At 33.9% G+C, this 17,724-nt stretch overlaps 1 protein-coding gene across 1 annotated transcript; it reads left to right on the forward strand.

Annotated features, from left to right (window-relative positions):
• Positions 1-8,708: 8,708 nt before the first annotated feature.
• On the forward strand, positions 8,709-9,341 carry LOC128041044 (secreted RxLR effector protein 161-like). Its single transcript, XM_052630348.1, has one exon. The coding sequence runs from the start codon at positions 8,709-8,711 to the stop codon at positions 9,339-9,341; it is 633 nt and encodes a 210-aa protein (XP_052486308.1).
• Positions 9,342-17,724: the final 8,383 nt, after the last annotated feature.

Below are 17,724 nucleotides of genomic sequence, written 5' to 3' on the forward strand. Positions count from 1 at the left end.
ATACTAATGATGTACTTTGTCTCATTGAACTCAAGACTTGACGTTATACCAAGCGTTGAGTCTAGTTTCCATTATGGGTGACTCTAATTAATAGGCTTGAGTCCCATCCCTTTTGAGGTCCTTTTTACTGCATCTCTAGCAAGACTTTTTGTCAAAGGATCTGCCAAATTTTCACTTGACCTCACATAATTAATAGTGATCACTCCATCAGAGATTAATTGTCGGACATAACTATGTCTTAATCCAATGTGTCTAGACTTTCCATTATATACTTGGCTATATGCCTTTGCTAGAGTAGCCTCACTATCACAACGGATAGAAATAGGTGAAATTGGCTTAGGCCATAAAGGTACATCATAAAGCAAATTTCTTAACCATTCTGCTTCTTTAGATGCAGCGGCTAATGCAATAAATTCTGCTGCCATGGTGGAATCAGTAATACATGTTTGTTTTTTAGAACCCCAAGAAATGACTCCTCCACCAAGAATGAAGATCCATCCACTAGTAGATGCATGATCTTCCAAACTTGTAATCCAACTAGCATCTGAATACCCTTCTAAAACTGGAGGATATCCATTATAACACAATCCATAGTTAATAGTTTTCTTTAAGTACCTAAGTACTCTATTCAAAGCTTGCCGAAGCAAACTACTTGGATTACTTGTGTACCTACTCAATTTTCCAACAACATATGCAATATCTGGTCTTGTACAAGTCATTATATACATAAGACAACCAATTAGACTTGCATATTTCAATTGATCAATTTTCCTACCAGCATTAGATACTAATTTTAATTGAGGATCCATGGGTGTAGATGCTGTTATACAGTTGAAAAGATCAAACTTTTTAAGCACATTTTCAATGTAATGTGATTGTGATAAAGCTATAATTCTTTCATCTCGGGTTATTTTAATCCCAAGAATAACATCTGCTACACCCATATCCATCATAGCAAAGTTGTTTGACAAGAATTTCTTTGTGTTTTCTATTTGTTCCAAATCCGTGCCAAAAATGAACATGTCATCTACATATAAGCAAATTATGACACCTTTTCCATTTTCGAATTTGCTATATATACACTTATTGGATTCATTTATTTTATAGCCATTAGCTAAAACAACCTTGTCAAACTTTTGGTGCCATTGTTTTGGTACTTGTTTAAGCCCATATAAAGATTTAACAAGCTTACATACCTTATGCTCTTCTCCTGGAACAACAAATCCTTCCGATTGCTCCATGTACACTTCCTCTTCCAATTCACCATTTAAAAATGCAGTTTTAACATCCATTTGGTGAACAACCAAATTATATATAGAGGTAAGTGATATTAAGAGTCTAATTGTAGCAATTCTTACTACTGGAGCATAGGTATCAAAGTAATCAATACCTTGTCTTTGTGTAAAACCTTTTGCTACCAACCTTGCTTTAAATTTATCAATGGTTCCATCGACCTTCATTTTCTTTTTGAAGATCCATTTACAACCTATTGGTTTAGAACCTGGTGGAAGATCAATTAAGATCCAAGTTTGATTTGCCATTATTGAATCCATCTAATCATTTATTGATTCTTTCCAAAAAGCAGTCTTGAGATTTCACTGCCTCTTCAAATGTAATAGGATCAGATTCAGTATTATAACAATAAGGTATCTTATTGCATATACTTTCATCTTTTCCTTCTACAAGAAACATAATGAAATCTGGTCCAAAATCTTTGACCTTTTTAATCCTCATACTTCTTCTTAATTCTTGACAAGATTCATCATTATTATCAATTTGTTTCAATGGAATCTCATTCTCATTTGAAAAATGAATCAATTGTTGTGGTTGTAATTGTCTTGATATAGAATTAAATCTATTTTCATCAAAAATAGCATCTCTTGATTCAATAACAGTATTAATTGGAATTGAATCATTTGGTTTAATTACCATGAACCTATATGCCTTGCTATTATGTGCATAACCTATAAATATGCATTCAATTCCTCTTTCACCTAACTTTTTATGTTTAGGTGTTGGAACCTTTACAATAGCTCTACAATCGCAAACCTTCAAATAATTAATGTTTGGTTTCCTTTTCTTCCATTGTTCATAAGGGGTTATTTTAGTTTCCTTATTAGAAACTCTATTCAATATATGACAAGCTGTTAGAACAGCTTCTCCACAAAAACCTTGTCTAAGACCTAAATATGATAACATTGAATTTACCATTTCAGTCAAGACTCTATTTTTTCTTTCAGCTACACCATTTTGTTGTAGTGTGTAAGGGGCTGAAACTTGATGGACAATTCCAGTGAGTTCAAAATAACTTGGATTATAGTATTCTTCACCTCTATCCGATCTTAAGCACTTGAGAAATAATTCACACTGAAGTTCAACTTCAGATTTATAAACTTTAAATTTATCAAGCGCTTCATCTTTTGAATGCAATAAATATACATAACAATATCTAGAACAATCATCAATAAAAGTAACAAAATATTTCTTTCCACCTAATGTAGGAGTATTATGCATGTCACATAAATCACTATGTATCAAATCAAGCAATTTTATTTTCCTTTTAACCTTAGGGAAAGGGTTTCTTGTAATTTTAGTCAACATACATGTATTGCATTTTCAATATTATTATTAAAACAGAATTAAATCTAATTTATACATGTCATTCAATTTTCTATAATTTAAATGACCTAATCTATAATGCCACAAACAAAAGATTCAACCATATAAGCAAAAATAGTATTTTTATTCTTATTAATAATATTGAGTTTGAACATGCTCTCATACATATACCCTTTCCCCACAAAAATTCCTACCTTATACAAAATAAACTTATCTGCCTCAAAAACAAGTTTGAAACCAAACTTTCAATAGACTTCCAGACACTAAATTCTTCCTAACTTATGGTACATAACATACATCATTTAAGGTTAAAACTTTTCCAGAAGTGAATTGTAGTTCAACAGACCCTTTTCCTTTAACTGCTGCGGTAGAAGAATTTCCCATGTACAAGACATTGTCTTTTTCACATTGTGTAAACTTTGTGAACATGCTTTTGTCTTTGCACACATGTTTGGTTGCTCCGGTATCAATCCACCATGTATTATCATCTTGTGCCATATTAATTTCAGATATCATTACAATGAACTTTTTGTTATTATCAGCCTTAGAAGATGATTTCTTATTTAAAAATCGACGTTCATTCTTGAAATGTCCCGGCTTTCCAAAATGATAGCATGAGCCCTTTTGTTTCTTTTTGAACTTAGGTGCTCTATCAGTCTGATTGAACTTTCTCTTGAATGGTTTAATAGTCTGTACTTCTTTCGTAACATGTACTTTGGCATTTTCAAAATTTAGGTTCTGATAGCCCCCAATGCTCAGCTGCATTCAAATATATCATGTGATGGAACTGCTAAAGCCAAACTAGTCCCTGCAGGCAGTGGGGGAGTATTGAGGGACTCCAATGACACTCATTGATTGATAGTTCAACAAAAACCAGAGGAACACCAACATTGAAAACCAAAAATAGCAACTACAAGGAGAAATAAGAACCAATTTGAAACAGGACGTTATCACACCTAGAGCCAAGTAAAGGTTGCTACAATTGGCCACATGTCAAGGAAAGGTTGCTAATTCTCGACACACAACAGGTTTCTCCAAACTATCGGCTACACGCTGAGAATGATGCAGCCAAGTTGACATATAAGGATCTGAAAATTCACATTCATCTTCTAACTTGAATAGAGTCAAATTTAAGATCAAGTAAACCTCTTCTAACAAGCTTAAATTTTGTTCTTACAAGTTGCATCACCCACCAGAAATATGGAAAACATTTTATCCAAAAAAAAAAACTTGTGATTGGTTTTAAGAAAGAAAATAGAAATACAGTGCCTGATTCAGGCATTTCATCAAACGACCAAGATTCTCAGCACAAATCCAAGAAACTGTTACAATAAAAACAACCAATGGAAAATGCTTTAACCCATTTCCCAAAAATTGGCAAATATGTATGTATCTAGAAACCTATGACAAAAACTCTATTTTTTCTACCGAGATTGACAGAACGAAACAAAGAATTACAAATATATATATATATATATATATATGGTTCTGATTTTCTTGAAGTATATATACAATATGCTCTTTCAAAGATTTAGAAAGAGGAAAAAAATTCAAACAAGGAATCTGTCGGAGGAAACCGAAATATGAACAGAGAGAGTCTTAGTTACCATTGGTGATAATATATCTTTCAAAGATATCGTTTGAGCTACTTGACTTTGAAGTATAGAAGCTCAGACTCTCTCTAAATATTCATATATCAGCAACACTATGGTACTTAGGTGGGAACCCAAATGAGCATTTGTGCACTTGCTACCACAAGGACACCTACCTAAGATTTTGCACTTATCCAATGCAACCAATAAATGGTAGCCATGATTGGCCAAAGACATGAATTTAACATGTACTTCCTCCTATTGAGAGAACTATGCCTGGGAGGCCAAAGAAAAATAGGAGGAAGTCAAAAGATGAACCTAAGAAACCAAGGTCTGGAATAGGAAAGGAATGAGGATGACTTGTAAAAATTGTGGGGAAGTAGCTCATAATAAGAAAGCATGTCCTAAACCTTTAGCTGGTAAAAAGGTATTGGGATATTAAAATTGAATAAACACTATTTTTAATTGATATTTTCTACTAATTATCATTTCCCAACATTTTGCAAAGATCCCAATCTTCTTCAAATGCTATTACTAGAAGGTCCAACCAAACCAACAATAGAAAAGCCCCTCAATAGGTATAACTAAATGCAAATTGGTAATTGAATTGCATTGCGACATAAAATTAACCAACCCAAACTATGAAATATGTTGTGCAAATTTGCAGTCAACCCAAGCTCAGCAAGGAGAAGGTAAATGAAGTTGATGCAAGACAATCCTTTCAATAGATTGGACTCTACACAAATCTCAACATTGGAGAGTTGTTGAAGCAATGGTCAGCATGCAGCAACCAAGACTGCCGAGGGCACTACATGCAGAAGCTGCTAGTTCATCAAGCCAGCAAGCTGTTTTTTACTTATTTTGTATTTTTAAGTTAATGTAATGTAACTTAGTTGTATTTCAAATATGTTAGGTTTATGTTTGATGTAAAACTGATGGTGATTGAGCTGATTAATCAGCTTTGTTGATTTGTACAAGTTAATTAGCTCAAGTTACTAAGTTTGTTAGTGGTAGTAGGTAGTGTTTAGGTTAACCTACTGTTTGGTCAAGTTGTAAGCTTGTTTATGTATTGGCTTTATGCCATTTTCAGTTTTTTTGAATGAATTCAACAAGTTTTCATCCATATGCTCTCTATTTTAGCTTTGCTTCAAAATCTGTTTTGTTTTTCTGCTTTGTTTCTTCTGCAAGTCACGATTCTTGCTCGACAAGCTTCTTGTTGAACTTGCTGTTTGTTGCTCTCGGCTCCAACAATTGGTATCTAGAGCCATATTCTTAGAGGACCTGTTGTAGTTCAGTAAAAAAACCATGGCATCATCAGGTTTTTCACCAGCTTCACCACCTGTCTTCAATGGAGAGGGCTTCAACATTTGGGCAGTTAAGATGAGGACTTACCTACAGGCATTCGACTTATGGGAAGTTGTTAACTCAGATGCTGAGCCAGCACCTCTTCGAGCTAATCCAACAGTTGCTCAAATAAGGCAACACACTGATGAAAGAACAAAAAGGCACAAGGCCATGTCATGCATACAGAATTGTGTGACAGATGTGATCTTCATGAGGATTATGGCCTGTGAAACACCAAAGGAGGCTTGGGACAAATTGAAAGAAGAATTTTAGGGGACTGAGAGAACAAGGCTACAACAGCTGCTCAACTTGAGAAGGGATTTTGAAAATCTCAAAATGAAAGAGGAAGAAACAGTCAAGCAGTATTCAGATTGAATTATGGCTGTTGTAAATAGTATAAGGCTCCTTGGAGAGCAATTCAGTGCAATTTAGTGAAGTTAGAATAGTTGAGAAGGTCATGACCACTCTACCAGAGAGGTATGAAGCTAAAATTTCATCCCTCGAAGACTCAAGGGACTTGACAACTATCTCCTTAACTGAGCTAATCAATGCCTTGTATGCACAAGAGCAAAGAAGAGCCAGTAGACAAGAGGAGCACCAGGAAGGGGCTTTTCAAGCCAAAGTAAAAGAAGCCTCGAGCATCAAAGCTCACAAAGGCAAGAAGTTCTAGAAAAACAGGCCTAAGCCTGATGCTGCTAGGAGCAGTGACCAACTCTGCAGGCATTGTAAAAAAGCTGGTCATCCAGAAGATAGATGCTGGTTTAGGCCAGATACAGTATGCCAACACTGCAAGAAAAAGGGCCATGTTGAGAAGGTTTGCAAGAACAGAAGCAAACCAAGGCAGATTCAATTTCAGCAACAAAAGGCAGAAGCTAGAGTGGCTGAAGAGAGCAGTGATCAAGAAGAACAGGTTTTTGTTGTGTTATGTGCAGCAAATCAGAAGAAGGGTTAAAAGGGCTGGCTTCTAGACAATGGTTGCACAAACCACATGTCACCAGATGAAACTATTTTCAAAACCTTAGACAGAACTTGCAAAACCAAGGTAAAAATTGGGAATGGTCAGTTCATAAATGCTGAAGGAAGAGGAGATGTGCTGATCTATACTCCAACAAGTGCCAAAATCATTTCAAATGTACTCTTGGTACCTGAAATTGATAGGAACCTTCTCAGTATAACTCAACTGCTTGAGAAAGGTTACTCAGTTGTGTTCAAGGAGAAAGAATGCCAAATTTTTGATCCAAGTGGATCAAACCTCATAACAGTCACCATGACTGACAAATGTTTTGAAGTAGACTGGCCAAATGACTTGCACTCAGCCAGTATAGCCTCTACTGATGACTCTAGACTCTGGCACCAGAGGCTTGGACATGCAAACTACAAATCCATAGCTCGAATGGCCAATGAAGGACTTGCTGAAAACTTCATCGATTCAATAAAGAATGATGAGCTTTGTGAAATATGTCAACAAGGAAAATTGGCAAGATTGCCATTTCCTACAAGCACAACATGGAGAGTATTAGAGAAGCTGCAACTTGTGCACACTGATGTGTGTGGACCAATGAAGACTGACTCTCTCAAAGGAAACATGTACTTTATTCTCTTTTTTGATGATTATACAAGATACTGCTAGATTTATTTTCTAAAACAGAAATCAGAAGTTGCATCTGTGTTCTTGAAGTACAAAGCTGCTGTAGAAACTGAGTCTGGTTGCAAACTTAAAGCACTGAAGTCAGATAATGGAACTGAGTATACCTCAGCTCAGTCCCAAGCCTACTGTGAAGAAGCAGGCATCAAACACCAGCTGACTAATGTGTATACACCCCAACAGAATGGGGTCAGTGAAAGGAAAAACATAAGCTTGATGAATATGGCAAGATGCCTTCTGTTTGAGAAGAATTTGCCCAAAACTCTGTGGGCTGAAGCAGTTAATACAGCAGTTTACCTCCAAAATAGGCTCCCAACCAAGGCTCTAGCTCAGAAGACTCCATTTGAAGCCTGGTTTGGGTTCAAGCCATCTCTGGCTCATCTCAGAACATTTGGTTGTCTGTGCTACACTCAAGTTCCAGCTGAGAAGAGAAACAAGCTAGATAAAAGGGCTCAAGCAGGGATCCTAATCGGCTATAGTATGGTTAAAAAGGGCTACAGAATCCTAGAACCTGCTACAAACAAGATACTGGTAAGTAGAGATGTTGTGTTCAATGAAAAAGGATGCTGGAATTGGGGGAAGGCTGAACCAGAGGAAGTAACTGAAGACCTGGCATTGGACCAACCTGAAACTGATCAAAACACATCTAAAATGGATATAGATGATGTTCCAGTTAGAGGCACTCGATCATTGACTGATGCCTATGAAAGAGCACAAGTGGCCATTGCTGAACCAAATTGTTTTGAAGAGGCAGAAAGTTAGGAGGGCTGGAAACAGGCAATGATTGAAGAAATCAAAATGATTGAAAAGAATCAGACCTGGAGTCAGGTTGAAAAACCAACAAACATGAAGATTATTGGTGTAAAGTGGGTCTATCGAGTCAAAAACAATGCTGATGGTAGCCTAAACAAGTTAAAGGCTAGATTGGTTGTGAAAGGCTTTAGTCAGAGGTATGGATCAGACTATCTGGAGACCTTTGCACCAAGGGCGTGCTCGATACCATCAGACTGCTAGTTGCCTTAGCAGCACAAAGGCAGTGGATGATACATCAACTTGATGTAAAATCAGCATTTCTAAATGGATACCTTGAAGAGGAGATTTATGTGGAGCAACCTCAAGGTTTCAAGGTGTCTGGCAAGGAAGTAATGGTGTACAAGCTCAACAAAGCCTTGTATGGCTTGAAACAGGCTCCAAGGGCTTGGTATAGCAGAATAGATGGCTATCTGACAAGTCAAGGATTTGAAAGAAGTCTCAACGAGCCAACTTTGTATGTTAAATCAACTAGTGTTGAAACTCAGCTTATTGTCTCAATATATGTCAATGACTTACTGGTGACAGGAGGAGATCGAGAGATGCTAAGCAACTTTAAAGCCAAAATGCAACAGCACTTTGAGATGTCAAACTTGGGATTGATGTCTTACTTCTTAGGCATGGAAGTAACTTAAGCTGAAACTGGAATTTGGCTAAGTCAAAAGACCTTTGCTATGAAAGTTCTCAACAAATTCTCAATGGAGAATTGCAAAGCAACTAGCACACCGGTTGCTGTTGGAGAAAAACTATCGAGCCAAGATAAGCATGAAAAGGTTTGTGAAACAACCTATCGAAGTCTAGTTGGATGTTTGTTGTATTTGACTGCTACTAGACCTGACATAATGTATGCTGTGAGCCTACTCTCGAGGTTTATGCATTGTTCAAATGAAAGTCACTTTAGAGCTGCAAAAAGGGTTCTAAGATACATCAAAGGAACCTTGTCCTATGGAATGCAGTTTACCAAGGCTGAGAACTTGAAACTGGTTGGCTACTGTGACAGTGATTGGGCAGGTTCTTTAGATGATATGAAGAGCACTACGAGTTATGCATTCAACATAGGCTCCGCTATGATTTGCTGGAGTTCAAAGAAACAGGGAGTAGTGGCTCAGCCGACTGTAGAGGCAGAATATGTGGCTGCTGCTGCAGCAATCAATCAAGCCATATGGCTTAGAAAATTTTTGAAAGACATTAACCATGAGCAAAATGAAGCAACTGAGATAATGTGTGATAACCAATCTGCAGTTGCTATTGCAAAGAATCCTATTTTTCATGGAAGGACCAAGCACTTCAATATCAAGCTCCATGCAGTTCGAGAAATGGAACAAGCTTAGGTTATTAAACTGGTTCATTGCAGTTCTGAAGAGCAAATTGCTGATATCTTGACAAAGGCACTCAGTGTTTCAAAGTTTCAACATTTGAGAGCTAAGATGGGAGTTAGCAACATGCTAACCAAGGAGGAGTGTTGAAGCAATGGTCAGCATGCAACAACCAAGACTGTCGAGGGCACTACATGCAGAAGCTGCTAGTTCATCAAGCCAGCAAGCTGTTTTTTACTTATTTTGTATTTTTAAGTTAATGTAATGTAACTTAGTTGTATTTCAACTATGTTAGGTTTATGTTTGATGTAAAACTGATGGTGATTGAGCTGATTAATCAGCTTTGTTGATTTGTACAAGTTAATTAGCTCAAGTTACTAAGTTTGTTAGTGGTAGTAGGTAGTGTTTAGGTTAACCTACTGTTTTGTCAAGTTGTAAGCTTGTTTATGTATTGGCTTTATGCCATTTTCAATTTTTTTGAATGAATTCAACAAGTTTTCATCCATATGCTCTCTATTTTAGCTTTGCTTCAAAATCTGTTTTGTTTTTCTGCTTTGTTTCTTCTGCAAGTCACGATTCTTGCTCGACAAGCTTCTTGTTGAACTTGCTATTTGTTGCTCTCGGCTCCAACAAGATTAAACCTTCTATGCACGCAATCTGAACATACTCATTTCCTACTAACACAAAGACAATGAAATAAGTTTTTTGCCACTGACTTTATATTTATCTATTGTTGCAGTCTGGTTCAAGCACTAGGGCAAGGTCATATAATGCACCTCGAAAAATTGGTGGAGATTCCTCAATGCTATCTAAACCCACAAGCAACAAGAGGAAAGCTAATGGAGACCCTATAGGAACACAAGAGTCAGTAGCACCTGTCAAGATGAAAGCACCAAGGAGCAACAACTCACCAAGGAAGACAAAACCAACAAACAAGTGATGTTTGTAGAAGTGAATGATGACATTTTTTGTTTTGGTTTTTTCTTTTTCGTGTTTGGTATAGTTGATTTCTTGTAAATCGGTATAGTATGGTTTGCAAAGGCACTATGATAACAAAACTAGAATTGGTTGAGGCAAGTGATACATATATAGATTGACTATTTTTGTATAGCCAAGGTGAAATGGTATACCAAAAATGTATTGTTTGGTTTATTTTGTTAGAAAGAATAGGTTGTTTGATTTTGTTAGAAGGAACACGTTATATGCTTAGGCTCAGTTGCATATTTTGTAACTAGACATTATTTCTAATGAACTTATTCAGTTTGATCCATCAATTTGATCAAATTGAATATACATATAATATAATTAATATTTATGGAATTATGTTTTATATTTGATTTTTTTATCAGTTTCATCATCCCAAGCTAAACCCAACCTAACCCTTACAAGTCTTTGATTATCTTCAATATAAATGTGAAACTAAAATTGAACCAATTTCAATGTAATACAACATTTGGTATTAATATAAAATACACATACATTTCATTTACATCCTCGCGTTCCCCAAAAATTATATATTCGTTGTGGTAATTTGAATGAGGTTTTACCACTATTACCAACATATATCCCTATCAAAATACAGATATTGAAAATTACATTGAAAATAAGCAATGTCTTAGACAAATATCCCTTTTTGCTTCATGCTCTTAATCTGCTTCAATAATAAAGCCTCCCCTTCAACATCAAAAGCTAGTTTCGACCCACCAAACCCACTTTGCACACTCATACTTTCGGAGTAAGAAACCTTGTCACTTTTTACCTCCACCGTAACTACCATTATCACTCCCATAATTCCTAGTCTCATATTCTCCCTTGCTAGCTTTCGTTCACCATCCCGTAATTCTCGTAATAATTCAGTAGCATGATTACACATTCGATCATCATACTACTGGAAAAAATATGTATTAATAGGTATTTAGTTAGGGAAGATCTCGTTGTCAGCCTGAAAGTGTAAAAAGAAAATTGCAGTTGTTGATGAATAGAATTAATTAAAAAAAAAAGAATGAATAACATAATAGCATTATATTGTAAAATTCAAATATGTTTATGAGCATACACTTGTTTGATATGAGTTTGAACAGTGTTACTCTCATCCTCACCTCTAATATTATATAAAAATTAATATAATACATAAATAGTATAAATCAGTTATATAATTAACATATGAAATTATTAATTAAGAAATGTAGTTTTGTGTTTAGATTTTATAAAATCAAAAATATATATACATAGCCAATTTCAATATATATTAATTAATTTTAATTGTACAAGTTTACAGTATTAATTTTGAGTTGAAATTATTGGTACATTTAAAGATGTAAGAGCACAATTAAAGAATGTATTGAACATCTAAGGGACGTATCAAGACATCTCCTTTTAAGGTTGTAATTTGGTTAATGACATGCAATGTACTGAAACCTAGATTCTTAATATCAATACAAAATACCAACATGCTTTAAAAACATTTACAGCACCTTGGAATATTTTGGAATTGATTTAAAATTAAAAATTTAAAAACATTATTATTATTATATTTTAAAATATAAAAATTTGAGAAAAAATTACAAAAGAATTATTTAAAAATGTTTCTAAATCTTAAAAAAATATAATTTTGAATTTTAATAATATTTTAAAACTTTTATAGAAAAATTTTCAATTGGGACTTTTATTAACTTTTAGGAACTTATTTTTTTATAACTATAAGAATCTTATATATATTTGAATTTTTTTATTTTTTAAAATTTACATATCTTGTCTATTTCTTCTTTTGGAATTCTTTAATCCCTCCAAACCCTAATTAGGTGGATTTGATTTTTTTTTCTCAGTACTGGATTATAGGTTTGAACATAAAAAAAGAAGAAGAAGAGTGAAAATGGTTTTATTTGAAGTAATTAATAGTTTGGTTCTTTAATTTCAGTTAGCAAAGGTGGGGGCGAATCCATGGCAGAAACCCAGATGCTTTTATTAAAATTACGTGCAATTAATTATTTAATTGTAATTTCTATATATAAAAAATCTAATTAATCTGTTCTTCGTGGACTCGATATTTTGGGCTGTAGAGGTAAATAATTTTTTATTAAAAAAAGTATGTGCATATAATTAATTATTGACAAAAAATGGGCAATGGTTATTATGTTCTATTACCAGACAAGAGACCTATTACCTCTTATGAAACGATATATTGTTGAAAACATGGGCAGATCAAATTGTGTTTTGGTGATTCAAAAACAACTGTTTATCTCCGATGTGAATCCTTAAGCGAGTCGATTGTTGATATCATTTTCGCAAGTCGGATCCCATGAGTTCCTCAACGAATCTGAGGCTTAGTGTTTGAAGAATAAAGAAGCCATTAAAACTTGCTTGATGGAACCATCAATGGAGGAAACTGAAATCAACTTTAAATGGTGGGATATGCACAATAATTCAATGTATGTCATTATGATATATTGGAATTCTATTATAAAGAGCAACCAACTCAAAGTTGAAGATGTTGTTCAACTTTGGTCGGTCCGAATCAACTCAACTTTATGCTTTGCACCAGTCGTGAACCCAGGGGTGGTAGGGGCCCCAGCCTCCCTAAAATGGAAAATTGCCCTTTGCCCCCCAAAATAATAAAATTTTGATTTAATACTTTAAAAATTATAAAAGATATAGGCTATTAAAATGGTAAAATTATATTTTTACTATCGTGAAAATATACAATTTAATTTCGGCCCTCCGTAAAAAATTTCCTGGTTTCGCCACTCTGAGTTGATTTAACCCCAAAAAATATATAGTTGAAGTTATGAAGTAGTTTATGATGGTACTCAATTTTTATCAGACATCCAAAAAATAAATTTTTCCAGATTCTTATTTTTTTATTTTTAGTTTATGTAATATTAAATTATGTTGGTGATGATAAACTAAATTTATTGAAGTAATATTTTTCCATATTCAAGTTTCAAACAATTATATAAGCTAAGCAAAATTTTCATCAAAATACATTACTGTATCAGCGTATGGATGCATGCATGCTACTATATATAAGGCAATGCAGAGTGTTGAAATTTTGTTAAGTTAAATTTGATGAAAGCTTGGTCGAATCTTGTGGTAGACGTTCTTATTCAATTATTGGTGACTCTGCTGGCGGAGATACCACCGAAGACGTCTGTTTAGTTGCCCATTCGAAGCTTGTAGTTATAGGTGCTTCCAATGGTGACACCAGTTGGATCTGGTACGTGGATATGGGAATTAGATAGCTTTTTTTTGTTAACAATATGAGACTTCAAACCATGTAAAACTGCACTACATTTAAGGTTAAATATTATTATTAATTGAATCAGAACATGTAAAATACAAAACATATATATATTACTTGAATCAATTCTGTTTATCTATCAGCACCTTGGTTTATTACATGACCCCCCTGTCATTTGCTATTCTCGCAACAACATAATATCAAATATGACCCCGTTAACTACTTGCTAACTTCATCTCTACATATTTGCCGGTTTTTGGGAAAATGGGTTAAAGCATTTTCTAGCGGTTGTTTTGATTGTAATAGTTTCTTGGATTTGTGTTGAGAATCTTGGTTGTTTGATGAAATGCCTGAATCATACACTGTATTTCTATTTTCTTTCTTAAAACCATAAGGTGTTTTTTTTTGGATAAAATGTTTTCCATATTTCCGGTGGGTGATGCAACTTGTAAGAACAAAATTTAAGCTTGTTAAAAGAGGTTTACTTTATCTTAAATCTGACTCTATTCAAGTTAGAAGATGAGGGTGAATTCTCAGATCCTTATATGTTAACTTGGCTACATCATTCCTAGCGTGTATAATGACATTGCCAATAGTTTGGAGAAACCTTTGTGTGTCGAGAATCAACAGCCTTTCCTTGACCTGTGGCCAATTGTAGCAACCTTTACTTGGCTATGGGTGTGGTAACTTCCTATTCCAAATTGGTGCTTATTTCTCCTTGTAGTTGATATTTTTGGTTTTCATTGTTGGTGTTCCTCTGGTTTTTGTTGAACTATCAATCAATGACTGTCATTGGAGTCCCTCAATACTCCCCCACTGCCTGCAGGGACTGGTTTGGCTTTAGCAGTTCCATTGCATGATGTATTCAAATGTGGTTGAGCATTGGGGGCATTTAGGACCGTTCTATGGATAAGGATTTGGATTTGAATTAATTCAAATTCTATTTATATTTAATTTCAATAATCCTATTTTTATTTGTATTTGGATTAATTTAATATTTTTCAAAAAAAAAACCCCAACTCTACACGAACTGTTCAACTCTCATGTCTATGTATTTATACTTCCACCCTAATAGCTATATGATTATCTAAAACAAAAATGGAGCTTCTTAGTTCTGAAGATTTCAAGAATACAAGGATTAAACCTTAATGGACAACTATAGATTATTTGTTAGAAGTTGTGAGAGTCGAGCAGGAAAAAATGCAAGAGAAGGAGAATAACATCTTGGAATTCTATTGTAAAGAACAACCGACTCAAAGTTGAAAGTGTTGTTCAACTCTGTTCATTCCGAGTCAACTCAACTTTATGCTTTGCGCTTCAAAAACTCTGAGTTGATTTAACCCCAAAAATATATAGTTGAAGTTATGAAGTAGTGTATGATGTTAAATATTAGTATTACTTGAATCAGAACATGTATGCATATTGCCTTATTACATAACCCCCCCCAAAAAAAAACAATGTAAAAAGATGATGTTATCTTTGTCTCTTTGCCTTTAGCAACAATAACTAAATCTCCCTTTCAAAGGTCTCATGTATAAGATACTCAGTTTGAGCAAACGCTCACCCCTAGTTATCTTTACATAACCTATGGGTAAAAAGTTGTCTCAACTAACTAAATCCTCTTCTCAATCTCGGTCTTGATCAAGAACTCATGCCATTCGACTTTCAAAATCGGTATCAATAATTGAATTGCTTGAGGGTTCACATAAGAGAAAAATTATTGTTTCCGAATCACCAAAATGCGTTTTGATCCCCTCATGTTTTCCACAATACGTCGTCTCCTCCATAAAATTTCCTTCTTGCATTTTTTCTTGGTCAACTCCAACAAATAATACAAAGACAAATAATCTAAAGACCTCCATTCAGGATCTAACCCTTGAGTTCCCAAAATCTTCACAACTAAGAAAATCTTAGATAAGTATGCAACTATTAGGGAGAAAGTATAAATACACACACACACACACGAGAGATGAACTGCTCTTAGATAATTCCGAAACACATATTATTAAAATTAGATAATTAATTGCAAGTAATTTCAGTAAACTATTTTAATATGGTTAAAATATGCCACAAAATCTTCTACTCTTCTTAAATTTGCAATTTAGTCCTAACAATTTTATTTCTTAGAATTAGTCTTTCTACTTTTAGATTTCAAAATTTAAGTCTAATTGTTAATATTATTAAAATTATTTTATTAAATTCAAGTTCATTATAAGGTCATTTTTCAATTACATGACTATTAAGTGAGTATTTTTATTTCAAAATGTCACGTCAACAAATTTAACAAAAAGAATTAATTGTTTTAACAATTAGACCTGAAATTTAAAATTTGTAAAATAAAAGGACTAAAATTCTAAAAATAAAAATAAAAATATAAAAACTAAATTCTATTTTTTTTGAAAATACAAAGCCTTATATCATATTTTAACTTTTAGAAATTATACAGAATTTTATTCATTTTTGGAGTTAAATTACTCGTTCGAAAGTGAAGAGAAAACTTAAATGATATAAAAGATTTCTGTAACTAAAATTACAAGATTTAGTAATATTAAAACATCTTAGGAACTTATTTCCAAATGAAACTTAATAACCGTTTTTGGCTTTTTTTTTTTTGAAAACTGATTTTTTTAGTTTAATTATGCCTTTCAATTAATATCTTTATTTTTAATTTAGGTTAACTATAAAAATTAGTACCCGAACTTGTCAACTTCTCCCAGATTAGTACCTGAACTTTTTTTTCTATATACTATATTGGTACTTGACACTAACGACGTTAATTTTTTTGATGATATGGCAGTGCTGGCCAATCGTGCGCTGCCACATGGCGTCCTATTATACTTCATTTTTCTTTTTATTTTATTTTTTATTTTCTTTCATTTTCGTTTCTTTTATTTTTTTTTCTGGGTCTTCTTCTACATCTTTCTTCTTTATTTTTTTTTCTGTCAAACCCCCCAAAATTTCCCAATGTTCATACATCGTCTCATTCCCCTTAACCTAAGTTGTTGCTTCCGTCGTTGCCGGCGGTTGGCCTCTTTTTTGGCCTGAAAATGGCACTAGAGCTGAGCTGATTTGGGGTTTCCAATTAAGGTTTTCTTTCAAATTAAGGTTCATCTGAATTTGAATCTTTTAAAATCCTAGTTTGTTCCATGAAATCGAGCTTAAAGAAAACTCAATTACCGAGAAATTTGAACCCAGTTTCAAATTATTGAAATTATATAAGTGTTTCCAAGAAATAGGAAAGGGTTTCTTCAACATTCATATTCTAATCTTAAACTGAGAATCCACTAACAAACATGTTAAGTAAGATGCCATAAAGGGGAAATGATAAAGTAAAACAATTGAATACAATGGAGAATAAAACGGTGAACATAAAGGAATGATTGAATTCTGGAACATAATCAAATACAAATAAAGTGTTCATCGAATTATACCCAAATTTTTTTTGTAAAGTTGGAGGGTCAAATAAGTCATTGTGCAATTTAAATATGTGACATTTTAATATTTAATAGTTTTATTTAATATTCATATGGAAAGCCGCCTAGTAACTAGATTTGAGTGCAATGCACATGTGTGACATGTTTGGATAACCAATGTGATTAGTAACTAGATTTAAATCTAGTTCGATTTTAATCTTTAACGATCGTGTGACCCCTGTTTTCACTTGTCACCTAACTATTCATAAAAATTTCAGTTTAGTCCATATTTGTTTTCTGGTTAATTTAAGAGCTATGTAAGCTCAATTAAGGTTCGGTTTTGATTGGATATTGTTGAATAATTGCAATTATATTGCATTATGGATTTTTGGATTATTTATGCCGAATTTTTGCACGATAGTGATGTTTAATATTTTTAATGCTTTATAGCTCGAGTCAGGTGAACGAACCGGGTATAGATTGTTATATTTAGTGGTATCTAAGCTACGATTTAGTCGATTCTAGGACTAAACATAACATGTATTGAGTCTAGAAATACATGCCACTTCATAACCTGTGATAGTGTGATGACTCCAGATCAATTTGACTTGATTTTTTATACATAAAAGATGTCAACTGAATTCAATCGAGCAAATTTCGACGAGGTACAAAGTAATGTTCCAGCCACCGATCAAGGGGTTGCTCAAAGTGTGCCCGAGTCTTAAGGGCTTGGGGAAGAGGCTCACGA

This window comes from Gossypium raimondii, chromosome 5 (assembly GCF_025698545.1).
Source record: "Gossypium raimondii isolate GPD5lz chromosome 5, ASM2569854v1, whole genome shotgun sequence".
In the NCBI taxonomy this organism is placed as follows: Eukaryota; Viridiplantae; Streptophyta; class Magnoliopsida; order Malvales; family Malvaceae; genus Gossypium; species Gossypium raimondii.

Excerpts from the sequence above, each read along its gene's own strand:
- LOC128041044 (XM_052630348.1), top strand. The coding sequence starts at position 8,709 with ATGGAGAATTGCAAAGCAACTAGCACACCGGTTGCTGTTGGAGAAAAA.